Source organism: Cryptomeria japonica, chromosome 2 (assembly GCF_030272615.1).
Source record: "Cryptomeria japonica chromosome 2, Sugi_1.0, whole genome shotgun sequence".
NCBI classification, from domain to species: domain Eukaryota; kingdom Viridiplantae; phylum Streptophyta; class Pinopsida; order Cupressales; family Cupressaceae; genus Cryptomeria; species Cryptomeria japonica.
Window position 1 is genome coordinate 140,271,203 of NC_081406.1, and position 26,181 is coordinate 140,297,383.

The 26,181-nt window shown below is 35.1% G+C and overlaps 1 protein-coding gene across 1 annotated transcript; it reads right to left on the reverse strand.

Annotated features, from left to right (window-relative positions):
• Nucleotides 1-20,269: 20,269 nt before the first annotated feature.
• LOC131073180 (alpha pinene synthase, chloroplastic-like) lies at nucleotides 20,270-23,272 on the reverse strand. Its single transcript, XM_058009580.2, has 10 exons — nucleotides 23,027-23,272; nucleotides 22,768-22,949; nucleotides 22,582-22,694; nucleotides 22,144-22,352; nucleotides 21,961-22,052; nucleotides 21,748-21,846; nucleotides 21,397-21,612; nucleotides 21,143-21,281; nucleotides 20,682-20,930; nucleotides 20,270-20,567 (listed from the first exon to the last, which is right to left on the reverse strand). Exons 1-10 carry the CDS (start codon nucleotides 23,270-23,272, stop codon nucleotides 20,271-20,273), a joined length of 1,842 nt encoding a protein of 613 aa, XP_057865563.2. The 3' UTR covers nucleotide 20,270.
• Between the last annotated feature and the right edge of the window lie 2,909 nt (nucleotides 23,273-26,181).

Genomic DNA, 26,181 nt, shown 5'->3' on the forward strand with positions numbered 1-26,181 from the left:
ATCTACAGGCTAAAGCAATTGTCAAGATGCAGAAGGTATCCGAAGAAAATTGAAAGGCTGAGCAAGAGCCTGACCTAGCACAATCAAAACCAGAGGAAACCTTTAATGATAAGGGAGAAAGAATAGCAGAGAAAAATGATCTATTGATGTGGATGCATTAGATGCTAAGAGTACTCAACTGGAGGTAGTTGAGAAAGAGAAAGTAGATAAGGAGAAAGTTGAAAAGGAGAAAGCAGAGAAAGAAAAAGTGGAGAAGGAGAAAGAGAAGAAGGAGATAGAGGAGAAAGAAAAAGTGGAGAAAGAGAAAGTGGAGAAGGAGAAAGCGGAGAAGGAAAAATTAGAGAAAGAGAAAGTAGAGAAGGAGAATCTGGAGAGAGAGAGAAAGCGGAGAAGGAGAAGGCAGAGAAGGAGAAACTGGAGAAGGAGAAGGTAGAGAAGGAGAAATTGGGGAAAGAGAAAGTAGAGAAGGAGAAGGTAGAGAAAGAGAAACTGGAGAAGGAGAAGACAGAGAAGGAAAAATTAGAAAAGGAGAAAGAGGAAAAAGAAAAGGCTGAAAAGGAGACTAAGGAGAAAGAAGAGCAAGAGAAGAAGAGACAAGAGGAGATCAAAGGAAAGGAAGGTGGATAGAATCCCAAAGCAACCGAAGATCAAGTTCAAGCCAAACAGGTTGATCCTAGTGATCACAGTGAATTGATTCTTGCCTGTCTCACCAAATCGGTAGATGAAAATGAGCTCCTGAGAAGTATTCAACTTGCTCAAGAAAGATTGGAGGGATGAAGAAGGAAGAAAGAAAAAGATGTTATTCAACTTGTTGTTGACACTTTTTCAACCTTAGTCCTCGATACTAATCTTTCTAGTACCGACTCTTCACTGGCCTAGTTGAAACTTCTATGCATAGTAGTGGGTGATCAAGTGCAATCACTGGAAGGTGCTGCCCATGCTACTGCAAAGAAAAAGCATGCAAAGGCACTAAAAGTTGCATTGGTAAAGCAATTTACTGAAGATAGAGCCAAGCTGATCCATCAGAGAGATGATATCAGTCTGGCAATGGCTGAAGGAGATAAACTTTTGAGCAAAATCTGCCAGCCTGATCTATTCTATGATGATGCTCTAAAGAAGAAGGGTCAACTTCAATCAGAGTTAAAGTGGTATATAGACAACTTCAAAGTGCCATATGATTCCTTAATAGTGTATGGGAAGACTATACAAACTCACTAGAAATAGATTGACAGGATTGATTCAGAGATCTGCAAGCGGTCTCAAGATCTACAGAAACTTCAGTTGCTTTTGTTACCTAAGTTGCAGATTCTTCAGAAGTGCTTTCTGAACATGGATGCCATCATTGGCACTCAAGAATTTAGCACTATTGATGCAATGGAGGAGTTAGTATTCCAGATGAAGACTCGGAGTGAAATTGATGCCTCACTCCTAGATACGTGGTGTACAGACATGAATGAATTTCTGAAAAACTTTAAATTTGTTTTTGAAAAGTTTTACTCATTATTGTCATAAACATATACTCTGTTTTCATGTTATACAATATGATTTTGGCATGTTTATCTTACTTTGTCATTTTTAGCAAAGGGGGAGTGATATTGAATTGAAAATTTTATGGGGATTGGTATTGAAGTAGTACATGCTTGCAATTTTGGCAAAGGGAATAGTGTATATGCTTAGGGGGGGTAATTTTGGTTATGGCATCGTTTTTTGTTTTGTAAGCACTTAGATGTCAGATTTTCCTAAGTGTTGCCATCAATGACAAAGGGGGAGATTGTTGGCATTTTGATGATGTTTAGTTGTGATTGTCATTCATGGACACACACTTATTTGTTATATGAGTTATTCTCAACCGGTACTATGTGATGTCTTGTTCAAACTGGTACTATATGTCATTGTATGCATAGTCTTTGTTTATAGAAAACTATAGGTGTTTACAAAAGGAGCTTACCAGTCAAAGCATGACCAAGGACTTCAAGCGATATGAGGACCCCAAGCAGCAACCAATATTTTTAAGATTGAAACACTATGTTCTAGTTTCTAGTCTTTGTTGGTAAACCTAATGGGGTTTACCTAGCCTACTCAAGACACCACCTAGCTGGTTTTGCTCAATTCCACCAACTCACTAGGCCTAGTTGCACTCTAGACCTCCAATTTCTTCTCAATATCTTCTAGGGCTTGATTCTTGACCTTTCTAAGGTGTATGCTTCAGGTGTTTTGGTTAAGAACCCTACCAATTCCTAGTGCTTCTCAGGTGCTCAATTATGGCTTCTTGGCTTCAACTTCTCAAATTGACCTCCTATCATTGTGAGATGATGTAGAGGTGTGGAGGTTTCTTCTTTCATGTTTTGGATTCTTTTAAGGTCCATTAGAGGTTTGCATTCAATAGGTTTCTTATCGATTTCCAAAACTTACCTAGAAAAGGGCTACAAGGAATTAGCCCAATTAGGCCTCCTAAAGCCAGTTTTTTAGGGCTTGGGTAAAATGATTCAAAGTAACCCCAAATAAGTTTGGATTTTATTCAAAGATACACCTATCCCTAAAGGAGTTTTGTGGTTTTTGCCCCTGGTTTCATCGTACAATGTATGAACCCCAAAATGAGGGTTTTGAAGGGTTTACTAGGCCTTTAACCGACAGTGAATGAACAAGTTGGGGTTTTGGTATCATAAGGATTTGTCAAAGCTTCTCCTTAGATTTAAAACTCTATCCAAACTCCATGAAACCCTCCAAACTTTGAAATGGTGATTTGGCACACACCCCTACACTGAGCACTTCATTTTCACCTTATTTCCTCTAGTCGGGTTGCTCCTGGACTCGCCTAGATTAAGGTGATAGTCATACTTAAAATCCTCTCCAGAACTTGAAGCTGCATATGTACAATATACATGTGGTTTCCTACCATGTCACAACTAGCCGTGATGGAAACACGTGTAGAACTCATGGGGCAACCATATTTACAAGAAAATTGCTATATACAAGCCAAAACTGGCTATTTACAAACTTGAACAAGAAAACACCAATGAATAGTATTTAAAAGACTCTAAATTGAAAAAAAAACACAATAAAACATAGGAAAAACTTAATCCATCGCTGGATCAATGGATTCAATCCATGTTCAATTGCAAAATGAGCAAATTCAAGCCAAAATGCTAACAACAAGACTCGAAATGAGTAGTTTCAGTTGTTTAACTTACATCACACACTTCTCCAACCTTGGTAAACATGAAAGAGAGGGTATATATAGGTTTCCCACATCTGGAATCCTCCTAGGGCATTGGACAATCCCTAACTCTACCGCTAACCAATTTAGGCAAAATTTGTCATGACAACTTTTTGCAACTTTGCAGTTTTGCACTTTTTGGTCTCTCCAACCTATAAGACCTATTATAAGTCATCACATATGACTTTTAAAACATGTATAAGACCTATTTAACCCTCCCTAATTCTTACACCAAGTTTTGACTCTTTTGACCAACAAGAAGGTCAACTACCTACTCAAACTCACTATTTACACAAAAATGCAAACCTAAGAAGAATAAACTCAACATAGGCCTAAATTGACACAAAATACTAACTCTTTGACCCTCCTAGATTCCTTATTCACTACTAATATGACTAGGGTCAGTACAAGCCAAAATTGTGAAAACTAGTTTGCTTAAGTCCTAGGTGCTCCTGCACCATTCTCCCAAACAAAAGAAGATCATGTCACCTTCTTAGGAATTAGGTTCTGATCAATCCCAAGCTTCTTAAACTCTTTCTCCATCACCCATGTAGCTTCAACATGAAACATACCCTACCATTTGATTAGGTGCTCCTAATTGACTTGATGCCTTGTCTTCTTAGTGATCCTTGAACTCAACACCTTCTCGGGCTTTGGACTAGGTTTGGCTGGTAACTGAAGGTTGCTTGCATCATCTGAAACCTTTGAGTGACTGAAATTTGAACCTTGAACTGGTCCCTTGTATGCGGCTAAGTCTGCTATGTTGAAAACTGGTGACAATCCTATATCACTAGGTAGATCCACCTTGTATACATTTTCTCCATACTTGGCTAGAATGACACATGGACCTACCCTCCTCATTTGTAACTTGTTTGGCACCCCTTGCTATAGCCTTTCTTTGTTTAAGTGCACCATGACAAGATCCCCCACTTGAAATTGTAGGTTCTTCCTCTTTTCATCAACTTTTTATTTGAGTTTGCTTGTGTTCTCCATCAATGTTTGTTTAACTGATTCATTGACCTCCTTCATTGATTGAGAAAAGTCCTCTACATATCCACTCCTTTCTGCTACACTTCCTAAGTCTCTCAACTCCAAAATGCCTCTTGGGTGCACACCATAGACCACTTCAAAAGGGCTCTTGCTAGTAGTCCTATTTATGGTGTCATTATATGCATATTCACCTTGTGAGAGTACTTGATCCCACTTAGTGAGGCACCTTAACAAGTTTCCCAAGATTCTATTCACCACTTCAGTCTGCCCATCCGTTTGAGGATGGTAGGCTGATCCAAAGAGAGGTTGGTGCCAAGATTTTTCCATAGTGTCTTCCAAAAGTGACTCATGAACTTTGAGTCCCTATCTGAAACAATGTTCATGGGTAAACCATGTATCCTCACTACCTCTTTGAAGAACAATTGAGCAATTTGGCATGCATCATGAGTAGTCTTGCAAGGTACAAAGTGAGCCATTTTTCCAAATCTATCCACAATGACATAAATGTTGTCATATCCTTGCTTTGTCCTTGGTAAACCTACTACAAAGTCCATGCTAATGCATTCCCAAGGTCTTTCTGGTATGGGAGGAGGTTGGTACAAACCGGGATTTGTAGAAGTACCCTTGGCCTTTTGACAAACTATGCAAGTCTCCACATATTTCTTCACATCTTGGTTCATCCTTGGCTAATAATAGTATCTTTGAACCAAATCTTGAGTCTTATTGACTCCAAAATGTCCACTAAGGCTGCCATTATGCTTCTCTTGAATAAGGTTTTCTCTTATTGAACCTCTAGGCACACAAAGTTGCCCACCTGTGAATAGTAGTCCATTTTGCAAAGTAAAATCAGAATACTCACTATGGAAGTGATTTTGGTACTCCTTACACATTTGAGAAGTCTTCATCCTCCAGATACAAGTCTCTAAAACTGTCCACACCTATGCTTCTCAATTGGATTTCTTGGACTGTCAAAAGTCTTCTACTCAATGCATCAGCTGCCCGGTTTAACTGCCCTTTCTTATGCTTAATGATGAATGTATAGGCCTTTATATACTCCACCCATTTCATTTGTTTATGATTGAGTTTATCTTGTGTGTTTAGGAAACTCAATGCTTGGTTGTCCGTATAGACCACAAATTCTTTAGGGAGGAGATAGTGTCTCCACTTCCTCAATGCCTAGACTAAAGCATACAACTCAAGATCATAAGAGGAGTATTTCCTCTTGGCATCACTTAGCTTCTCACTATGGAAAGCTACTAGTCTTTCTTCTTGGCTTAGGATAGCACATATTGCAACATTGCTTGCATCACATTCTACAATGAAAAGTTTCTCAAAACTAGGCAACACTAGTACCAGTTGGGTAGCTATCTTCTCCTTCAAGGTTTCAAAACCTTTGTTTGATGCTTCACCCCACTGAAAATTTGCTTTTTCTCCACCTCTAATGGTGCCTAACATGGGTGCACATATAGCACTGAATTGCCTAATGAACTTCCTATAGTACTGAGCTAGTCCATGGAAGCTTCTCACCTCTGTTGTTGTCTTAGGAGTAGGCCAATTTACAATGGCTTCAACCTTTCTTGGATCCATCTTGAGGTTTCCTTGAGATAACAAAACCCAAGGTAAACCAACTCCTGCTTGACAAACTCACACTTATCCAAATGCATGGTTAGCTTTTCATCATACAATCTTTGTAATACATCTTGCAAATGACTAATATGTGTTGTTCTATCTTTACTAAAAATGAGAATATCATCAAGATAGACTACCACCTTCATCACCTCATTCATGAGTCTCATGAAGGTGCTTGGAGCATTGGATAAGCCAAATGGAATTACAAACCACTCACAAAGACCCTCAATAGTCTTAAATGCAATTTTCCATTCATCACCCTCAATCCTAATTTGATGATAGCCACTCTTAAGGTCAATTTGTGTAAAGTACTTGGCTTTCCCTAAACAATCCATTAGGTCTTCTATTCTAGGAATAGGGAACCTATATCTGATGGTGATCCTATTTATGGCTCTAGAATCAATACACTATCTCCAAGTACCACCTTTCTTTGGTGCTAACTCAGTAGGGACATCACAAGGGTTAATACTTTTCCTAATTAGGCCTTGATCTAAGATCTCTTGGATTTGCTTGGCAATTTCAACATTTTTTTGAGGAGTCATTTTATAGGCTATCTTATTAGGCGAGGATGCTCTAGGAATGAAGTCTATTTGATGGCTTATGGTTCTTTTAGGAGGTGAGGTGGCTGGCTATCCTTCACTTACTATGCCTTTGAATTTCTTCAACAAATCTTGCAACTCTAATGGCAAATCTTGCTGCTCTTTCTTGTCTTCTTCTTTGGGCTTCATCACAAGTGAAAACCCTATACCTTCAACTTCCTCAAGTATCTTCAAGAACTATTTTTCACTCACCAAAAGAACATTAGGACCTGCTGCCCTCTTTTCTCCTTCCTCAAGGATAGACTGAATCTTGAATGTGACTCCATCTTTCTTGAATGAGTATGAATTCTTGACTCCATCATGGATAGCTTGTCTATCAAATTTCCATGGTCTTCCTAAAAGAAGATGGTATGCATCCATGGGTAGGACATCACATAACACTTTGTCCTTATACCTTCCAATGGTAAAATCCACCAATGCTTGCTCATTGACTAGGACATGTTGGCCTTTGTTCAACCAAGTGATTCTATAGGTATTGTTGTGAGGTATTCTTTGCAATTTGAGTTTGCTCACTACCTCTTCTAACACAATGTTGTTTGTAGACCCTGAATCAATGATCACCTTGCACACCTTGTCCATAATCATGCATTTGATCCTAAATAAGGACCTTCTTTGGCTTGGCTCTTCTCTGACTAGTTCTTTGATCAATGTTCTCCTTATCATCAAGTTGTCACCTACCTCTGACTCTAAGGAAACATCTGAAGTCTTACTTCTTGAAGGCTCTTCTTAGAGATAGTTCACTCTTCTTTCACCACCTTGAGATGATGATCCCTTCTTTGGAAACCTATATGCTAGATGACCAAGTTGGTTACAATGGTAACACTTCATTGTTACAAAGTATGAGGAACCTCCATTAGATCTTCCTCTAAAACCACTATTGGATCCTCTTCCTCTATTGAATCCTCCTTTACTGCTGCCAATATCTTGTTGCTCAGTGAGTTTAGATTCTCTTTGTGTTCTTTGTTCAAAACTTCTTCCTCCAAAGCCTCCTCTATGACCACTATTGTCTTTTTCTCTACCCCTACCCCTATTGTTGCTTGAGTCATGTCTTCTTTTCAATTTTTCCTCCACCTTAAGGGAAAGTTGGTAGGTTTGATGGATTGTTTTTGGGCTCATTAGACTGATTTCTTCTTGGATGTTCCACTGTAGACCATTTAGGTACCTAGCAACCTTGAGACTCTCTTCTTCTACCACATGAGATCTAAGGCTAAGTTTGTGAAACTCCTTTGAATAACTATTGACATCAAGATCTTTTTGTCTTAGGTTTTTCCCCTTCTTATGAATTTTCACTTCATAGTCATCAGGGAGATAGACTTCTTTGATTTTGACTAACATCCCTTCCAAGAAGATATGGGTGCTTTGCCCATCTTATTCCTTTCATCTTGCACAAATTTCCACCATGTGAGAGTAGCTCCTCTCATCCTTGACTTGGCTACCTTGACTCTTTGGGCTTTAGTTATGCCCTCACATTCAAAATGGTTCTCCATGCCTTCTATCCACTCTAGGACCACTTCTGCCTCCTTCTTACCAGTGAACAATGGCAATCCTTCCAGTGATTTGCCACTCAAGGCCTTCAATGCCTTTAGGAAAGGTTCTTGATCTAGGATAGGATCAGGTTCAGGCACCTTGTCTATCTCTGACACTTATTTACCCTTCCCTTTTGCTCCTTCCACCTTTACCAACACTTCATCTGCCTTGGTTTCAATTGCACCAAGCTTACTCTCCAATTCAATCAATTTCTCTTTTAGAAGTCTATTCTCTTCCTCCTGATCATCCACTTTCCTTCCCAAGTTTGCATTGGTCACCATGCTTTTGTCTCCTATAGATTCCACTGAGGACATCTACTCACCTAGCCCTAATCTTATTGGCTCTGATACCAATTTGATGGGGTTTAGCTAGCCTGCTCAACACACCACCTAGCTAGTGTTGCTCAATTCCACCAACTCACTAGGCCTAGTTTCACTCTAGACCTCAAAGTCCTTCTTAATCTCTTCTAGGGCTTGATTCTTGACCTTTCTAAGGTGTATGCTTCAGGTGTTTTGGTTAGGAACCCTACCAATTCCTAGTGCTTCTCAGGTGCTCAATTATGGCTTCTTGGCTTCAACTTGTCAAATTGACCTCCTATCATTGTGAGATGATGCAAAGGTATGGAGGTGTATTCTTTCATGTTTTGGATTCTTTTAATTTCCATTAGAGGTTTTCAATCAATAGGTTTGTTATCAATTTTCAAAACATGCCTAGAAAAGGGCTACAAGGAATTAGCACAATTAGGCCTCCTAAAACCGGTTTTTTAGGGCTTGGGTGAAAATGATTCAAAGGACCCCCAAATAAGTTTGGATTTTCTTCAAAGATACACCTATCCCTAAACTATTTTTGTGGTTTTGGCCCCTGGTTTAACCGTACAATGTGTGAACCCCAAAATGCGGGTTTTGAAGGGTTTACTAGGCCTTTAATCGACAGTGAGTGAACAAGTTGGGGTTTTAGTATCAAAAGGCTTTGAAAAAGCTTCTCCCCACATGGACAACTCTGCCCCAACTCTATGGAACCCTCCAAACTCTGAAATGGTGATTTGGCACACACCTCTGCACTTAGCACTTCATTTTCACCTTATTTCCTCTAGCCGGGTTGCTCTTGGACTTGCCTAGATTAAGGTGGTAGTCATACTTAAACTCCTCTCTAGTACTTGAACCTGCATATCTAAAATGTATAGGTGGTTTCCTACCATGTCCCAACTAGTCGTGATGGTAGCACATGTGGAACTCATGGGGCAACCATATTTACAAGAAAACTACTATATACAAGCCAAAACTGGCTGTTTACAAACTTGAACAAGAAAACTCCAATGAACAGTATTTAAAAGACTCTAAATTGAACCAAAAAAAAAAAAACATGGGAGAAACTTAATTCATCACTGGATCAATGGATTCAATCCATGTTCAATTGCAAAATGAGCAAATTCAAGCCAAAATGCTGCCAACAAGACTAAAAATGAGTAGTTTCAATTGTTGAATTTACATCACATACTTCTCCAACCTTGGTAAACGTTCAAGAGAGGGTATATATAGGTTTCCCATGTGTGGATTCCTCCTAGGGTATTGGACAATCCCTAACTCCACCGCTAACCAATTCAGGACAAAAGTTGTCATGACAACTTTCAAAAGTTGTCATGACAACGTTTTGCAACTTTGCACTTTTGCACTTTTTGGTCTTCCAACCTATAAGACATATTCTAAGTCATCACATATGACTTTTAAAACATTTCTAAGACCTATTTAACCCTCCCTAATGCTTACGCCAAGTTTTGACACTTTTGACCAACAAGATGATCAACTACCTACTCAAACTCACTATTTACACAAAAATGCAAACCTAAGAAGAATGAACTCAACCTAGGCCTACATTGACACAAAATACTAAATCTTGGACCCTCCTGAATTCCTTATTCACTACTGACTTGGCTAGGGTCAGTACAAGCCAAAATTGTGAAAACTAGTTTGCTTAAATCGTAGGTGCTCTTGCACCAAAACCGGTAATTGATATACTATGTTTTGTTAATCGGAAAACTTGTAAAGTGTGATGAGTTATCATCCACCAACACCGTTGCAGTGCTTCTGTGCCATGTTACAATATTTTTCTAGATGCACTGTACCTAGGAAATTATAGTCTAATCTCATTGGACCAACATGAAATCAGATTCCTATATGAGGACATCATGTCTAGGGTTTTATGTGTGTGTGAAGGGTTGCATAATGAGATTAGGTTTTTGCAAGAAGGTATCTTGTGACTGAGATTGAATGTGCGAAGGATAGAAGACTGAAGTAATGTTGCAATGCATTAACAAAGAGAAATCAAGGATCTAACTAAGCATATTGTGCTACTTTCTAGATCACTTACTTGTTGATTACTAATCTCTTCGAAAAGTTAGAAAACCTTTAACCGGGTAGGCTTAGTTAAGCATGTTCTGAATCCTCTAGCAAGGTGGTTCACAGTTGTGGATCTTAAATCCTTTAACAGGGTATTCTTTAACATGACTTATCTCCTAACAGAGATCAAGATTCCTAACAGGATCTGTTCTGGTGAAGAACATTTTAAGGCCTTAACCGGTCTGACCTTAACCGGTCTGGTTGTTATTCTGCAGATAGTAGACTTGTGAGTTTTACTCACTGTGGTTTTTCCCATTTGGGTTTCCATGTCAAAATATCTTGTGTTATGGTGATTGTGTTATTGTGGGTGAATGCTTTATTTTCTATTTGGCTTTTCTGTATATTAATCGATTTACTGTTTAAAGGATTATACCGGTCTGTAGTAAAATTTCTTAAGTGTTTGGTAAAGTTTTTGGGTATACTAATTCACCCCCCTCTTAGTATTTATCAACCCTGTTGGAAAATACACACTCCAATGAGAAATTCTAGGTGATTGAAGGTTTTGTCATTGTTGGAAACCTTGCAATCATATGATACCAGCAAGACAAATATCGACACTGGCAATGACAAACTCTACACCGGCACACAAAACATCGACAGTGAAAGGATGGATATCGGCACTCTGGCCGACAAGAATTTTGTTGATAACATATTTTGTAATTAATTATAAAATCATTGTAAGCCAACATGGTGAGTTGTAATATGACTCATATATGTATGAGATCATTGTATAATATTTAGTAATAATGTGATAGGCGAAATTATGCAGACCTAATATGCGAAATATAGGTTAAGGGTTTATGTATGAAGCAGAGCTAAAACCGGTACTGGATCTGGCATAGCAGAAGCTAAATTGAAGTAGTACAAGACATTGGATTTGTATAATCCATTTTTGTAAGTCAGTGTGACTTCCTTTGTAATTGAGCAGTGAGCTCTAGGAACTTGGCCTTCCTGCATGTGTAGGCCCCTCTTGTAAAATAGTAATATTCCCTTATTGGCTAGTAAGTGAATATTGTGGGTCACAAATCCCACCGAGGTTTTTCCACATCGGGTTTCCTCGTTAAATTACTGTGTTATGGTGTGCTTTTCATGTGGTTGTTGTTATTCTTGTTTACAACATTTTTTTTGGTTTTCCAGTACACAATATTGATATGCTTTACATGTTTTAAGTCAAGTAAATTCATAAACTGGTTAGATACTGATTCACCCCCCCCTCTCAGTATCTTTGGGAATCCTAACAAACCCTTACTGGACCTAGAAAGAAGGCTTACTAGAACATAAGATAGTATTTGATCATCAAGTCAATACCAACTGACTGAAACATACTTCATAAGCATATGAACCATTCATATAAACTTATTCTATCATTCAGATCATATCCGTGACAATCAACTGATAATCTTCCCAATCCAATCCTTCTATCAGAAGCCAGTTAACAACCATAACAACTAGTGTTGACATCAATGATAAAACATCAATGTAACACATAATCAATTCATTCATATTGCCAACAATCTCCCCCTTTGGCATTGATGGCAACACTAGATGTGAAAAACATCCAAGTGCCAAGAAATGCCAAACAAGTCCCAGACAACCAACAATCTCCCATAAAATGATATAGAAATGAAGCTCTGAACCAAATATCTCTGTACCAATTAACTATCCATAGACCTAAACCAAAATCCCCCAATGGGATACAACCAATCTGAAATTTTGTTTCTCATCCTTGTGCCAACAATCTACCCCTTAGACTGATATCATGTTAAGTTCTATTTTTCACATATATATCTCTCTCCCCATTTGACATCAATGCCAAAAATCTGAGATAAACACCAAAGAAAAACATAGAGCCTCTAAACCACACAATTGACTACTCTCCCTAAGTAGTAGCACCAACTCATCAATCCAAAATGAATAGAACCTCCATAAATGCATACCGTACTGATGCCAATCAACATCACTCAAGTCTCTACCAGAGGGGCAGAAGCTCCCAATCTGTAAATGATTCATCAAACCAATCTGACTTCATTTCCTTCTCCATCAAAAAATTGTACTTGATAGAAATGTGCTTAGTCTTGGAGTGAAATACTAGACTGTTTGATATGTCAATAGCTGCAGAGTTATCACAGTGAATAACTACTAGATCATTACAACTCACCCTTATATCCTTCAACACTTGCTTCATCCATAGAACTTGAGTGCAATTAGTTGCTGCTACAACATATTCAACTTCAACAACAGATAAAGAAATGCATGACTGCTTCTTGCTAATCCATGAAGCTAACTTTTTCCCAAGAAATAATTTTTAATCGGATGTGCTCTTCCAATCATCAACGTCACCTACCCAATCTACATTTGTATATGCTCGTAGAGTAAAGTCATCATAAACAAAAAACCATACTAGAAAATCCTTGAAAATATCTAAAAATCCTAGCTACCGGAGCAAGGATTCAACATAATCAATTCCTTTCTTTTGAGAGTATCCTTTATAAACCAATCAAGCCTAGTTCCAAAAACATCCAAGTCCATGTATTGTCCTTTTCTAACTGATCCAATTCCTCTTCCATAGCTTACATCAACATTCATCTTTACAAGCTTCAATTACTGATGCTGGTTCAATCTAAGAAATGAAACATACCTCTTACATGGACTTAGATGTTTTTTGATTTGTTTGCAAAGGATACTCTTAGAAGGAATGAATTGATTATGTTGAATCCTTGCTCTGGTAGCTAGGATTTTCAAGTATTTTTTTGGTATGTTTTTTGGTTTATGATGACTTTACTCTATGAGCATATATAGATGCAGATTAGGTAGGTGATGTTGATGATCGAAAGAGCACATCTAGTGGAGCATTCTTTCTTGGGAAAAAGTTGGTTTCATGGATCAGAAAGAAGCAATCATGCACTTCTTTATCTACTACTAAAGCTGAATTTGTTGCAACATCAATTGATTGCACTCAAGTTCTATGGATGAATCAAATGTTGAAGGATATAAAGGTGAGTTGTAATGATCTAGTAGTTATCCGCTATGATAACTCTGTAGCTATTGACATATCAAACAGTCTGGTATTTCACTCCAAGACTAAGCACATTTCTATCAAGTATAACCTTTTGATGGAGAACAAAATGAAGTCAGATTGGTTTGAGGAATCCTTTGCAGATTGGGAGTTTATGCCCCTCCGATAGAGACTTGATTGATGTTGATTGGCATCAGTTCGATATGCATTTACAAAGGTTCTATTCATTCCCGATTGATGAGTTGGTGCTACTATTCAGGAGGAGTAGTCAACTGTGTGGTTCAGAGGCTCCATGTTTTTTTTTGGTGTTTATGTCAGATTTATAGCATTGATGTTAAAGGGGGAGAGAGATATATATGTAAAAATGGATGAGCAACACAAAGACCAAGCTAAATCTTATGACAGAGAATCGACAGTGGAAATGATCATAACTTATCCAGTAATGCCTATACCAGAACTAAATTATGAACTGGTTACCCTGACATCATTAGAAAACTCAACTGTAAATGAAGATCAGAGCAGAGAAACTGAAAGTCAAAAGGCTCCTAGGTATGTAAGGTTGAATCATTTAGAAGATCATATAATTGGACAAGAAGATGGTTGATAGCTGATGAGGTATGTTTAATTTCTCAAGTTGAACCGACATCAGTAATTGAAGCTTGTAAAGATAAATATTGGATGTAAACTATGGAAGAGAAATTGGATCATTTAGGAAAGGACAGTACATGAACTTGGATGTTTTTTGAACTAGGCTTGATTGGTTTACAAAGGATACTCTCAGAAGGAAGGAATTGATTATGTTGAATCCTTGATCTGGTAGCTAGGATTTTCAGATGTTTTCAAGATTTTTCTTGTATGGTTTTTGGTTTATGAGGGCTTTACACTATGAGCATATTCAAATACAAATTGGGCAGGTGATGTTGATGAACGGAAGAGAACATCTAGTGGAGCATTCTTTCTTGGGAAGAAGTGGGTTTCATGGATCAACAAGAATCAGTCATGCATTTCTTTATCTACTGCTGAAGCTGAATATGTTGCAGCCACAACTAATTGCACTCAAGTTCTATGGATGAAGAAAATGTTGAAGGATATAAGGGTAGAATGCAATGAACTAGTAGTTATTCACTGTGACAACTCTGTAGATATTGACATATCAAAGAATCTGGTATTTCACTCTAAGACTAAGCACATTTCTATCAAGTATATTTTTCTGATGGAGAAGGAAATGAAGTCAGATTGGTTTATGTGAACACTAAATAACAGATAGAAGACATCTTCACTAAACCTTTGTCCTAGGAATCATTTAAGTATTTGAGAGACAGATTGGGGATTTCTAGCCCTCTGATAGAGACTTAAGTGATTCTGATTGGCATTAGTCCGATATGAATTTATAGAGGTTCTATTCATTCTGGATTGATGAGTTGGTGCTACTACTCAGGGTGAGTAGTCAGCTATGTGGTTCAGAGGCTCTATGTTTTCTTTGGTTTTTATTACAGATTTCTAGCATTGATGTCAAAGGGGGAGAGATATATATGTGAAAAACAAAGCTTAACATGGTATCAATCTAAGGGGTAGATTGTTGGCACAAGGAGGAGAAACAAAATTTCAGATTGGTTGTATCCCATTAGGGGAGTTTCGTCCAAGTCTATGGATTGCTAATTGGTACAAAGATATTTGGTTAAGAGCTTCATTGATATATCATTTTATGGGAGATTGTTGGTTGTCTTCCATAGGGGGAGCCTTGTTTGGCATTTCTTAGCACTTGGATGTTTTTCACATCTAGTGTTGCCATCAATGCCAAAGGGGGATATTGTTGGCAATAAGAAGGAATTGATTATGTGTTGCATTGATGTAAACACTAGCTGTTATGGTTGTTTACTAGTTTCTGGTAGAAGGATTAGAATGGGAAGATTATCAGTTGATTGTCACCAGTATGATCTGAATGATGGAATAAGTTTGTATGAATGGTTCATATGCTTCTAAAGTATGTTTCACTCAGTTGGTATTGACTTGATGATCAGATGCTATCTTATGTTCTAGTAGGCCTTATTTGTAGGTCTGGTAAGGGTTTCACCGACAGAGCTTTATTGAAGATCTTTGATGTAATGCATAAGGGGTGTTGGTGTGGCTTCTAGAAGGGATTTAGGATGCTGATGGTGATTGCGTTCATGCCTTGATTGTGGTGTCATTTCTTTGGTATGTGTTGATCTAATTTAGGTTCGGTGCTATCTAGGTTATGGACCGGTTTCATGAAACGTGTTGGTGGATCCTTCTGATGCGCTTCCAGGATATTTTATTGATTGGATGATGTTTGTTTGGCCTTAGGCCGACATGTTTTATAATTTTATTTTAGGATTATGTAATGGATCTATTGTATCATTTGGGTGGCCGACCTAATTGGTTAGGTCCTAGGTTGGTATAAAAGTGATGTAAGATCTCATTGTAGATTATATGTATAGGTAAGGAGTGAATAATGTAATAATGATTTGTGCGGAGAATTTGGTCGATCATAGGTGTTGAGTTGGGTTTATGGAAGAGGTTTTAGGCCTTTGGTATTGAGATTAACTAAAACTATACTCAGGCATAAGAAATGCTATAATGGCAGTTCAATCTTCATTCTGGATTGTAGTCTATTGTTTTCTGTAATCAGTGAGGTTTTTTTTGTGATGAGCAGTGTGCTCTAGGCAGTGTGCTTTCCTGCATGTGCAAGCCCCTTATTGTAATATTTATTCATTTGATCAGTGGAAAGATATTGTGGGTCTCCAATACCATCGTGGTTTTTCCTCTTTGAGGTTTTCCACGTATAAATCTATGGTGTTATGGAGTTCATCTTTGCGGTTGCATTGTTGCTTATTGTTATATGCTTTTATGTTTATCGGTTGTTGAGTTGTTGTATTAATAAGGTTAAATTTCTCTATTTCGATAGAACACTTATTCATCTCCCCCCCCCCCCCCCCTCTCTTAGTTTTCTTGGATTTCAACATAATATATGTTTCATAAGGAGAACCCATTAATTACTTTTCAAGATATTAAATAATTATTGAGGAAATCAATAATTAAGTAAATCAACAAGTAAATTGCCCATTAGAGAGATATTTGTGAGCTAGATATTCCTTATAATCAAATCCTTCATTTTCTTCTAGATTATTTTCAAGATGAGAATTATTACAAACATCATTAAGAACTCCATTTTTAGTAGATTAAACTATTTGAAGAATCAATCAAAGAATTTACCTTAATGGGAGGTGAATATGTAAATGTGATACTGACAAAAAGGTAACTCACAAAACCTTAAAATCCAAATTATAGAAAAATAAGCTATGGTATGTTTTGAGAATTATTAAAAATAAGATTTATTTAGATATTAATATAATTAGTAAACGACATCTTAGAGGAAAATATATTGCTAGGTGAGGTGGATAAAATAAGATCATACAATACTCTATTAACCTAAATAAATATATAACTATGTGTCGGTAATTGGAGGAATTGATTATGTGTTGTATTGATGTTATGTAATTGATGTCAACACCGGCTGTTTTGGTTGTTTACTGGTTTACGGTAGGTTTCGATAGAGCAGTTGGATTATGATATTGATCCAATATGCTTTGGTATTCTTTGGTTTGTGGAATTGGTTTGGATATGTCATTCATGCTATTTAGATGTGTATCATGATCAATTGGTTTGGGACTTAATGACTCAGGAGCTATCATTTGTTCTAGTAAGCCTTTTGGTCACTGGTAAGGGTTTTACCAATAGAGCTTTGTTGAAGATATTTTGATCAATGCACTTGATAAGTGGTGTTGGTACGGCTTCTAGATGGCTTTTAAGATGCTGTTGGTTATCTTGTTCATGTTCCTATTGATCGGTGGTGTTGCATTTAGGACCAGACCTAATGCTATCTTATTCTGCTAGGTTATGGACCGGTTTATGTAATGTGTTGGTGGATGATCCCTATGTGTTTTCGGTTCGAGCTATTGATTGGATTATGTTGTTTTGGTCTTAGGATGACTTGGTTGACCATTGGATTGTGATTTTATGTTATGAATTTTTTATAATATCTTTTAGGTGGCCGACCTAATTGTTTAGGTCCTGGGTTCGTATAAAAATGATGTAAGATCTCTTTGTAGATCGTGGGTTTTTGGGATATAGGATTATTAGTGTGCGATTAAGGTTGTAATCATATGCAGAGCTTTTGGTCGATCATAGGTGATTAAATTGGGTTGGTGAAAGAGGTTTAAGACCTCTAGTACTGAGCTTAACTAGAACCGTCTCCAGGCATAGGAGATGTTATTCTTGTAGTTCACTCTTCTTTCCAGATTGTAGTCTAAATTTATTTTGTAGTCAGTGAGGCTCCTTTCATGATGAGAAGTGCACTCTAGGCTATTTGCCTTCCTTCATGTGTAGGCCCCATCTATTTGTAATCACATACATACTGCAGAAGTATTATCTGACTATGGGTAGGCTTCCCACTATGGTTTTTCCCTTTATCGGGTTTTCCATGTACAAATCTCAGTGTTATCTTTTGTGGATGATTGATAAATGTACCATGGTTTATATTTGTGCTTAACTATTATATTTTTTATTCCAGTAATAAGGTTTTAATCCTTATAGTTCTATAATTTGTTGACAACTAATTCACTCCCGTCGTCCCCCTCGGTTGTCCATTGGTTATTAGAGTTGTCTAAAACTATGAATCACAAACAAAAGAAACACAACTTGTAGTGTAATTTGAAGATAAATTTTGTGCGAAAAATAATAATTTTAAAATTTGTAATGGAAGAATATGATAAATATTAATTCATGAAAGAAAATTTAGTTTTATCAAATAATGAAATGAAACTATGTACTTTCAATTTCTTTTTTTAGCAAACACTATTAATTAAATAATCATTAAACCTAGAATTTATGAGTTGGTAATGAAAATAATAAATACTATATTCATTAGGAAAATTAAACATTATTAGGTACTTCATACTTTCCTATATCTCAAGGATAGGAAATTTAATTTTAAAATGTAGGAATTAATTCCTTATAGTAGCATTTTTTTTCTTTCTTAGATAAATCTCATAGAATTTCCAAAAAAGTTATATTTTTCATTCTAATTCATTTATGTGAACTTATACCTAATTTATGTGAGCTCAAAAATGACCATTGTGCATAATTTTAATCTATAATGTATAGAAATAATCTAGAAGATATATCACTACTAAATTTATCTCACATAAATGTTTTGATATGTAAATAGGTGGTATTTATAAGTTACACCCTTGGGCAATTTTTTAATAATGAAGATCGTGTTATGTTTAGTCAAAACCATATCTAGACTTATTACATAGCTTTCAAACAAGAACTAAGGATACAAGAAAGTACATAATAGAATTATGATGATGTATGATGTCATAGTCCTTTGACCATACAAGTATGATGCTCTAATAAATAATTGATATCAATGCTCTTAAACAACTCCTAAATGATTCTTGATTATTTTTAAAATAAGAAAAAATGATAAATGTATTTACTTAAAAAATTAAAATGAAAGACAAAAATCAAAACAAGTATGCACTATGACAACTCACAATTTCTAGTGGAAATGTAAACAATAACTAAACTTAAACTTTAAATTTAGAAGCTTCAAGGTTTAGACTCATAATTCAGGGAACATACAACATGAAGTTCGCAACCATTAACATTATACAAGGTCAAGAATGACATATTTAGGAAATAATATCAATCTCAAGGGTTGAGTGATAATGGGTGTAATATATTATAATGTCATGAGATATAATAATATTAAAAATATTTTACTTATTAACTAGTAAGTATTTTATCTCTTAAAAAATATTAGTGTCACATTAGATAATATTTAGTATTCAAAAGAATTAGTATCAAATATTTACTTAGTAATTCATTGTAAAGCACGAGCTCACAATTTTGAGGCAAATCATTTCTGTAATACCACATAGTAAGTTTGTACAAACTTTTCTTAATATAAGGATGCATATGAATATTTGTTGAGGCTACCTTGTATAACCATTGACTTGATTGCTAAAATTGGATTGAGCATATCTTCTATGTTGACTATGTGAAAGTATGGATTGGAATTCATGGCTATGTTGTTCTCATTTACTTTTGGACATGCATAAATATAACAACAATGCTTGAAACTTCAAAATAATTTGAAATAGTCTCTACTAGTGTATTATAATATTGTCCTTGAGATACTACATTGAGTTGTGTTGGTATACTTTGGGATTGTTTTCCCAATAGAAAGGTTTTTCCAAGGTACATATGGTGTTTTCTTGCGATATGCTTGTTTCTCTTTTGCATTGTGGATTCTAAATACTTATTTTACATTTATTTATCTTATGACAATTATGTGAAAATAATTTTTAATTTTTTCATTAATGATTTCCATTCTAATTTATTTGACATCAAAATATAAGGATAAAAGTGAGTAGATATGCAACTTTTGCCACTACAATAATTTTATCTAATTATTATTTTCTCCACATATCATTTTATTTTATACAATATGTAAGAAAATTCAAACCCCTTTATGTAGAATAAATATATACTAATTTAAACATTTTCCACTCTTGGTCCATACTAAGTACACAAAATGCTCATGTTAAATTTTACGTCCTCTTCAAGTGAACAACCCAAAAAGTATTTATTTATACATAGAATGTATTGAACCATACAAATTACATGCATAGAAAATGATAGTATAGTTTGAACATCTAGCATAATAAAATTCATATTATCATCACTTAGTACACAATACATATATAGTAAATAGGTAATGTGGCCAGGAATATTCATACTAACATAGATTATTAGCTTATTTAATATAGCTTTCAACAACTTACAACTTAATCAACAATATCCCAAAATCACATTGTAATATGTTGAACCAAAGTTTTCCAAATATGGTCTCTTATATCTCTAGTGGCAGCACTAAATCCATCTCCCTCTTTGTAAAAGAGTTGAATTCCTCTTGACAAGGAAACTGCATGATCTTTAGAGTATGTCGGTACACCGTCCTTTTTCAAATATTCCCACATCAGTTCTTTCAATAATTCATCTTGGAAGGAATTAAGATAATCCAAAGCTTCTTCTTCTGTTGAATTAGGATTATCTCTCATATAGCATCTTACACAAGAAGCTTCCTCACCCCTAGTAGCTTCAACCTGCATTTCATCACATATTATAATTTTAATTGAAACACCTTTCCTAAAATAAATAGGACATCAAAAGAAGGATATAGAAACTTAAAATATATGTAGCTCTATTTTTTAATATACCTTGAAAGTATTAATATCATTGCTTAACCGAAATGTGTGTCCCATAATATCAAGGAACCTTGAGGGAAAATCAAATTTTGGAAGTAGGTTCTGAGGAAGAAGTGTGTCCAATGTTAACACAGGTTGCAAGATAAGTATTCGAGCACCACCACTAATTTTCCCATTCTCCATGTACTCCTCAAAAGTTGGTATATAACTAGCAGCTAGCCACTTCGCTTCTTGCAAGTAAGAATTGATGAAAATATTCCACTACATTCCATATTCATCATTCATCAATACCATTTTTGCACTAGCAAATAGATATCTTTAATATAGCTAGTAAAATATAAAACATCAACTAGATAGATGCTTGAGATTTATATGTGTGCATATATTTTAAACAAATGTACAAAAGATATATATGCTAGTTTATATTTTTAAGACACATGAGTATTTTTATGACAACAATTACAACTACTTACAGCATTTCTAGCATAATCAAGTGTGTCTCGTCCTTGGGTTTTGATTATCGCTTGTGTTATTTCATTCACCATATTATAAAACATGATGAACACAACTTTCATATATTCAGGAAGTCCATCTATGGAGCTTGGATCCCATCTAACCAAAAAAGAGAACATAAAATAATATTATGAAAAGGTAATGTTGTACCAAAGTATCTAAATATAACTATATCATTCAATTTTGTATGGGTTGTTAAAATTTATATTTTTACCTTTCAATGGCCTCTGCGAAGATTTTGAGTTCATCTAATGTCCCATACGTGTCATATATATCATCAATAACTGTTACAAGAGAACCAATTTTTGCAAATCCAATTCTAAAAGTAGAATCCTTTGGCTCTACACTCCCTCCTACGGCCCAGAAATAAAATTCAACATATCGGTTTCGAGCAAATGTTAGTTGGCGAACACCTGACTCCTTCCACCACCTAAAAAAAAGCGTGCAAATAAAATGTAACTTTTTCATAAGTTAACTACTAGACTTTATTTTTATTCCTTCTATTTTTTATTTGCAATTATTTTTGTGTATCAATATTGATTCCAATCTCAAGTAGCTTACTAACTTTGCAAGTATTTGAAGTTCTCGTTGTTGCACGGATTGCACCATATTGAAGTCTAACTTTGCTAGATCTAAAATCTTCTTGTTGCTCTCACATGTCATCCTGTATTTGAAGAAATTGTACTCATATACTTAGAAAATCATGTCTTCTATTTGATATTTAGAAAATTAAAATATAATGATAATATACTTCTACTTAGATATCCTCCTTTTATACCTTGAAGTTTCAGCTCCATATATGTCAATATAATTCCTTGCTTCCAATCTAGGCACGTTGGTGTGCCAACCGTAGTGTAGATTAAATTCTATCTATTGAACAACAAAAATATCAAACATAGTTATGAAAAAACAATTAACATAATTTGATACACAAAAGTATCAATACATATGCATTGGGTACCTCTCGTGAAAGATTAGAACCATTGATCTTTGGGAGAACTTGCTCTAAATATCTAGTTGCAAAGGCTTTAGCCTCTTCCATGATTTTCTCTCCATGAAATGCAATAAGTGAAACCCGAAATAAATTTAGAATTGTCTTTATTTCTTTGTTTGATTGACTATATGAGCTCAAGAACTGGCCATCTTTTCCTTTAAAATTCTCCAATACACCTTCAATTATCAAGAACAAAGCATAATATAACACATCATTATCAAAATAGCTCAATGAAAATAAGATATTAATATAAAACAATACAAATAGTAATCAGATAAAAACAAAAATAGAAACTTTCTTTTAATAAACAAAAGCCACTAACAAATTATCTCTTTCAAAACATAATGTCCCTAAAGAATGACAATATGATTCGATGTTTCCCTTAAATAATAACCTAAAGACCACCTGAAGAGACGTCGTATCTGTGCAGACGAAGAATTCGAAGTGCCAAGGCTGTGGTGTTCAGATCCGGGCAAGCACCTCCTTCACCATTTGCAATGCCTTTGTCATTCCAATACCTGCTACCCATATATATACATTATATGAACTGCTTTTAGATTTAGCTGTTGAAGATTGTTATAAGAAATAAACCTGTAAACATAATCAAGAGCCTCCTTTATTTCCTTTTGGAAATGCCGATCGATCCCAAGGCGTTCAACTTTGTCCACCACTGAAAGGCGTTCGTGGACAGAAGAATTTTGAGTCGACATCCCATTAAATATCTCCTTCACTTCTCTAATCAGTGTCTGTGCGCGTTCTACATAACAAGGACCCTGCAGCAGCACAATACTATCAATCAAGCAAAAAACAAAGCAAAATTACAAAGTAGAAGACTGTAAAACTAACATACCTCGTAAGCTCTTGGAAGGGAGTTTATGAAATTATCATCCCACAAGTTGGGATGATGATTATTTCTGCGCCTCTCAGTAGGTTGTGCAGTGATTGAAGCCTTGCTAACAATTAAATCCAGCCTTCTTCTGCTTGGCTTTGGAAACACACGAGTAAACATCCTAAGCTTATTACTGGGTTTTTGTATGGATGGGTTGTTGAGGCCTGAAAAGTCCAGAGTGAAACGAGAAAGAGAGATGGAAGCCATTCTCAGAATGATTTCAGAGCTGCGAAAGCTGGGTGTTTAATGCCCTAACTCCACGCTGAGTGATGCAAGAGACGTAGAAGATGGGTATTTAATGCCTGAATTCCACTCATCCTCGCTTTTAATATGATATATTTGCCGCTCAATTGCCACTTTTGGTATTGAAACGATACATAAAATTAAAAAACAAACAAAAAGCAGTCACTAGTTTGTCGAGAAGAAAAAGTAGTCACTAAGGAGCAAAGTTATGCATGTCAAAAAGTATTTTGTTTAATGGCAAAGTTCATGGTGTGGCAATTAGGGGAAGCAAACTAGTAGTGGTTATAGCTAATTTCATGCACTCACAGATTTTAAACTATGCATTGGAGTTTGACGATTTTTTGTTGTTGTCTTTGTATGCGACTTAACTGCATATAACTAAGGTTTTGGCGTCTGTGTAGAAATGACACACATTGTGGGATCAATTATGTGCATAAGCGTCAAAAAGTACACATTTCAAAGTGTCACCTAATACCTACTTAAAGATGTATACATGCGAAATTTAGCGGTAGGTTGTATACATCATTAAGTAGGTTGTATACATGCGAAATTTAGCGGTAGGTTGTATACAAATGTCTCAGTAGGTTGTGCACAAATTTTCCATTAGTGGTGCACAAATGGACCAATTATGGATCAAAAAAGTTAATAAGTGATCGATTATTGATACATGCAAAATTTATTAATGAACTTTTCATTATCATTTTTCTAATTCCTTTAAAATTAGTAATTGGGAGGATGGATGCACAAGAAATGATTAATTAATGAATGCTTTTCATCTAAAAAATGTTGAATTCAATTTTTTTACAATCACACAAAAACAATATTATAAAAACATTATAAAAAAATGCCATTATAAAAATATATAATCTATCCCTAAAAAAAGCAGACATCCCAAACATCCCAAGGATGCTATCCCTCCCATACAATCTATCAACATATTTGATTAAAAAAACAAAACAAAAAAGTAATGAATCTTAATGTGTGGGTGGTTTGGCACTTTTAAAACAACCTTGGATTCTTTTATGGTGAGTCGAAGTTGCTGCATCTGAAAAATTTAAGTGTATTTATCCATTCATTCTAAATTTTGTTGTCTACCCTAAATTCACATGTGCGTTACTTGTCACAATGTGGATCAAATCAACCAATCAATAATGCTAGGATACTAGAAGAAGTGAATAGATATGTGATGTAAATGCACGTATTTTCAGGAAAGTGTGCCGTATTACTTTCACATTTAATCATAAATTCAACCGACATTTCTAAAAGAAATATGATTGAGTGCTAACTATTATCTCTCAAAAATGGTCCACTCCCATCCTCATCGTTGAAATGCGTCCCTCCGTCTATGCTTTGGAAATTTGGGGTGACATAGGATACAATTAAAAAATAATGTTAAACTCTACATTTCAATGTAATTTGGAATTACAAAGAACATGGGATATCCTTTTCATGGAGTTGTAATATGATGGCTAGTTTTCACATGCTCTTCGGGAAACCTTATAATTGACAACAAAAGGAGACATTTGGAAAATGATATCAAACTAAAAATTTAGTATTTATTGTTTTTATAAATAATATATTTTGAAAAAATTAACAAACATCTGTTTTTTCATATATGAAAACAAAATAGTCTATGTCAAGAAATCAAACACAACATTATTATAAAAAAATCATAAAAAGATAGCTTTTAAGCAAGAAACATGAACAAAAATTGTTGGAAGATGACTCAAAACTACATCTTTTTAATTCATGTACAATCCCAAGTAATGTGTTACAAGCTTCCATTTCACTAACAAAATAGATAATTAACTAGTTGAACCATCATATATAATTTAAACCTATGGACCAGAGTATCTTTTGAATCGTAAGGCTTCCCAAACCAAAATCTAAGGATTAGCCTCATCTTTTGACCTCCAAACCTGAGTGCTTGAAATCTTTCATTTATTCTCTTAGAACCTATATTTTCGTTTTTTCTTCAATATCAAATTTGAAGACATAATAAATAGAAGGATCAATAAATATTTTTAAAGGAAAGCATAATAACTAATCTATGGATAACATTCCAAGCATATAATAATATTATGGAATGCAAATGAAATGAATCTTTTGTGTGAAAGAAAGGAGAAAGAATTTTTTTGTCAAGTCATCTTATAGATTGTCAAATATCTTTGATAATAACAAGAGTAATATCATGGCAATCATATTTTTTCATGTTTTTTTAATCCTATGACAACTCTAATTATAAATTTGATTCATAAATAAATTCCTCTATTTTGGGATCCAAAATATCCTATCCACCTTTATAGATTTTGGTTAAATACATTCTAACCAAAAAGTGGATTTAGTATAGGCTATATTATCATCCTAGTTAGACTATAAAAATTGTGAATGGTTTTATTTAAATATTCATATTCTTTCCTTAAAGGCATCCAACATAAAGAATAATATATATGAGAGACCATAAATATATGGTTCGAAACTTGAATCTTGTGATCTAATAAAAAAATTGTCTCCCAAGTCAACTTTTTTTTTTTCAATTTAATGATCAACCAATGCCACATATTTGAAAGGGGGCACCAAAGTCAAAAGATATATCAATTTAATTCATTATTGGTTCATATTTGATTTGTTTCCATTTTTTAGGAATGCACTATAACCAGATCTACTCACACCATAAAAGATTCAATTGTGTGAGAGATATCTTTGGTTAAAAAATAGAGAAATATAAATTTAATATATCTATCACATTTTTAAACTCCTTTGAAAAATGTTGAAGAAAGATAAAACTATCATTAAAAACATGCAATCTAAGCACAACTACATTGTTATAGATGTAGATACACTTTATCATGTTAATTTGGTTTTATTTTTAC